Source organism: Anneissia japonica, unplaced genomic scaffold, assembly GCF_011630105.1.
Source record: "Anneissia japonica isolate Jap-2015-1 unplaced genomic scaffold, ASM1163010v1 scaffold54948_len11118_cov96, whole genome shotgun sequence".
Classification (NCBI taxonomy): domain Eukaryota; kingdom Metazoa; phylum Echinodermata; class Crinoidea; order Comatulida; family Comatulidae; genus Anneissia; species Anneissia japonica.
In genome coordinates, this window is record NW_022756633.1 from 7728 (window position 1) to 11122 (window position 3395).

At 40.0% G+C, this 3395-nt stretch overlaps 1 protein-coding gene across 1 annotated transcript in view; it reads right to left on the reverse strand.

The window, feature by feature from the left end:
- Positions 1–607, reverse strand: part of LOC117124312 — a 1127-nt gene extending 520 nt beyond the window's left edge. Inside the window, exon 1 of the mRNA XM_033270500.1 lies at positions 138–607. Within this exon, the coding sequence (XP_033126391.1) occupies positions 138–607 (470 nt within the window). The remainder of the gene's footprint in view (positions 1–137) is intronic.
- Between the last annotated feature and the right edge of the window lie 2788 nt (positions 608–3395).

Genomic DNA, 3395 nt, shown 5'->3' on the forward strand with positions numbered 1-3395 from the left:
CTATAATGCACTTGCCAATAGGCTTCATACAGTTCCCGGAATAGGAGACAAGTCTGGCATTTGACTTTGTCAGATCTGCGCCTAGTTTGTCATAAACACATTTGGGCAATATATTACACTGTGCCCCTGAATCTAACTTGAACCTAACAGTTCTATTTTGTACCTGAAGGTTGAGCATCCAGTTGTTTGTTTCTTGTTTCTGGAGACCCACAACATCTACAAAATATTCATCATCGGTATTAGTGTCTGCTTCAACGATCTCATCTACTGTTGATTTACTTCGACAAAACTTTGCCCAGTGGTTTTTCCCTTTACACCGGAAGCAAGTTGTCCCCCATGCAGGACATGCCCGCATGGCATGTAGTTTACCGCATCGCTTACAGGTTATTTGTGATTTTTGCCGAGGCGGTGTTTTTTTCTTCACTACTTGTACATCAATTGCTGTTTGTGCGCTTATGGCGCTCAAGCTTTTCTTAGATATCTCTACATTCTGCCCTATTTTTATTGCTTTGTCTAGGGTGAGGTCATCCCCTTCCTCTAAACATTTTTCTTGTACTTTCGGGTCTTTAGCCCTCATCACTATTGCATCACGCAGCATGCGCTGCATGTCTGTATAGTTGCAGTAAGCAACCAAAACCCTAAGGTCGGTGACAAAGTTATCAAAACTTTCCTCCCAATTTTGGAATTTTCTATTGAATTCCACTGTGGCTTTTATTTCGTTGCGCTTTGGGGCGACATACCTTTAAAATTTCTTATACACACCCTCAAGCAGCTCATTCTCGGCTGGCATGGCTGGGCTATTTTCGGTAGCTTCTTTGGCCGGTTCCCATTGGAAGGTGTGGTAGATTCCTCTTCCTCTATCCCCTATAAATGTCATAAGGTAGTTGACCTTCTGAACCTCCGACTTGTCGCTAAGGGGACCATTGAACATAAACACGCAATATTGCTTAAACCGTTTAAACTCCTTCGCCAGATCGGGACTATTCCAGTTCATGTATGGCTTCCTGTCCCTATCCATTTTTGTTTTTGTGTTTTATAAGCTCGTGCTAGTGCCGAACCCTTGAGTTAAGAACCGTATAACAGCAACGATGTGTTAGCTACTTTGCAACACAGCCCAGCGCGAGATCGACTGAACCGTGTAACAGGGCGAACCATTCACCAACACACGCCACTAAATAAAATACCTGTACGGCAAGCAGTCTAAATCTTCACTGTCGGAGCGAGGGCCTAGCGTTGGTCTCTCTTAGGCTAGCTTCACAAGGACGCACAATTTTCATTAATGGGTTGTAACTCAGCCGGAGGCAACCAAGTTTCTCCTGACACCATGTGATGAGTTGTTATACGGAGTAGAACATTATACAACGGACTCTATTGAGTTTTATTTCAGTATGGTCTTACTCGCCATCTTTATTTATCTGCCTCCACTTGACCCCGAGGGCTCACTCTCCAGATTGCATACTACAATCAACACAACTATTGTACTAAACAATACGGTATAGTATAGTATAGTAGATCAACTACTATTGTACTATAATATAATAATCTAAACAATAACACTTTACCTATTACAGAGCACTGGAGTACAATGTCGACTTCTTGTTATATATTTCTGCACCACCGACCATTAAACGGAGTGACACATGTAAATGCAGCTTCTATTCAATTAATTCCGGTAGTCGAGAATCTATCACGAGTGCCACTTGATAATATCTGCTTTACCATCCGCAGTGTCCTATTGGTTGTACTGTATTTAATCTACAGAATAATTTAATCGACTCGCTTTTGTGAGCATCAACAGGAGACACGCAAGTGAAGTAAAGATGAAATAATAAATAAGACGTACTTTCAAATTTAGACGTAGTGGTACAAAACTACTAACGTTCAATCAGAAGATCGCCGTGTGAAAATAAAATAATAATATATCAGCCTAACAACTACGCACTTGTCAGTAGCGCGTATCTAAAAGTCTTGAAATGGGGAGGAGCTAAAGGGGAAACGACGCATGTCGGGGGGTGGGGCGTGGAGAAGATAAAGTAAGAATTGGGTTTAAAAGAAGAATTAAGTGAGCATGGGGTGGGCGAGCTTTGGAGGTGAAGGGGTGGTGTCCATGCACACCCGTAGATACACCACTGACTCTTATATGCATGAATATTTTTAATTCTGAAAATTGCATTTGGCGGCCTTTAAGAAAAGCACGTTTATTTGCGCGGCGCCAGGATTAATAAAATTGAAGGAGTTGGGAAGAGCGTGGCAAGAAAAAAATGTATAGGAGGAAAAGATAATTTGATACAATGATTCAGCAATTGTCCGAGTGGAGAATATAAGCTTAATGTGGAAGGAAGAATATTTGAAGTTGTCTCGTCCAGTTTTGTATACCGGTACCGTACGACTAGTTGTACAGTGTTGTTAAAATCTTTAAACGAGTCAGTGTTATCTGACTCTTTCAAGTGTACCGTATACCTTCGCATTGTTCAAGTCGTGTTTATATTAGTTTAAGTCAACACCATATGGAACGTGTGAAAAAATACATTTTGGTTGAATAGAAAAAACACTTGAATTTCAGAACCTAGGCCTAATTGACCTTTACAGAATGCTAATCAAATAACAACCGACCAATCACAACAAAGAGCAGTGGTGGAAGGGAAACAAGGCCTTTTTCTCATTTTTGAGAGTGCTATTTTTGAGTTGCCACTACCTTAATTTTTTTCCCCACCTAAGCTCAAACCATGGTGGGATGACGGTTGGTATGGACACATGGCCACTCTCAAAATGTTAATTCACCTGATCAAGATGTCTGACTATCGAGACTGATCAGAACATAATGTGCCTCTTTACTTTAATTAATACAAAAAATATCGTAATATTCTTATTATAACCGTTAGTCTTGGTTGGGGACTCTCCCCCCCCCCCTTTCGTTTTCCATACCTACGCTATTAGCCCTTGGTCTGTTCGGCAGGAGGGCTTAAGTACCCTGCTCCAAATGACCTGGAAAATTAGTAGACTGAATACCAAGCCTAGGATTTTTTTTTTGAATGTTGAGAAGCCCAGTATTGGCATAATATAATAACAGTAATCATGGTAACCAGAAACTGATTTTTCTTACCGTCTGTTTGAGAATACTGAATGTAGGTAATAATGGCCCCGGAAAAAATGACCCCGGAAAAAATGGCCCCAAATGACAAGTAGGTAAAAATGGCCCCAAACAAATATTTCAAAGAAGTATTTGTTACTCAAACATTGTTTTTAAAGTAAGCTGAATATTTATAAGGAATACATTTACTTAAGAAACTTATTTAATTGCATACTTGGTTTCTACTCCCTACCAAGTACATTTAAGTGCCTAAAACTATACTAAATAATGTAAACTGAGATACTATATTATATACATAGTTATG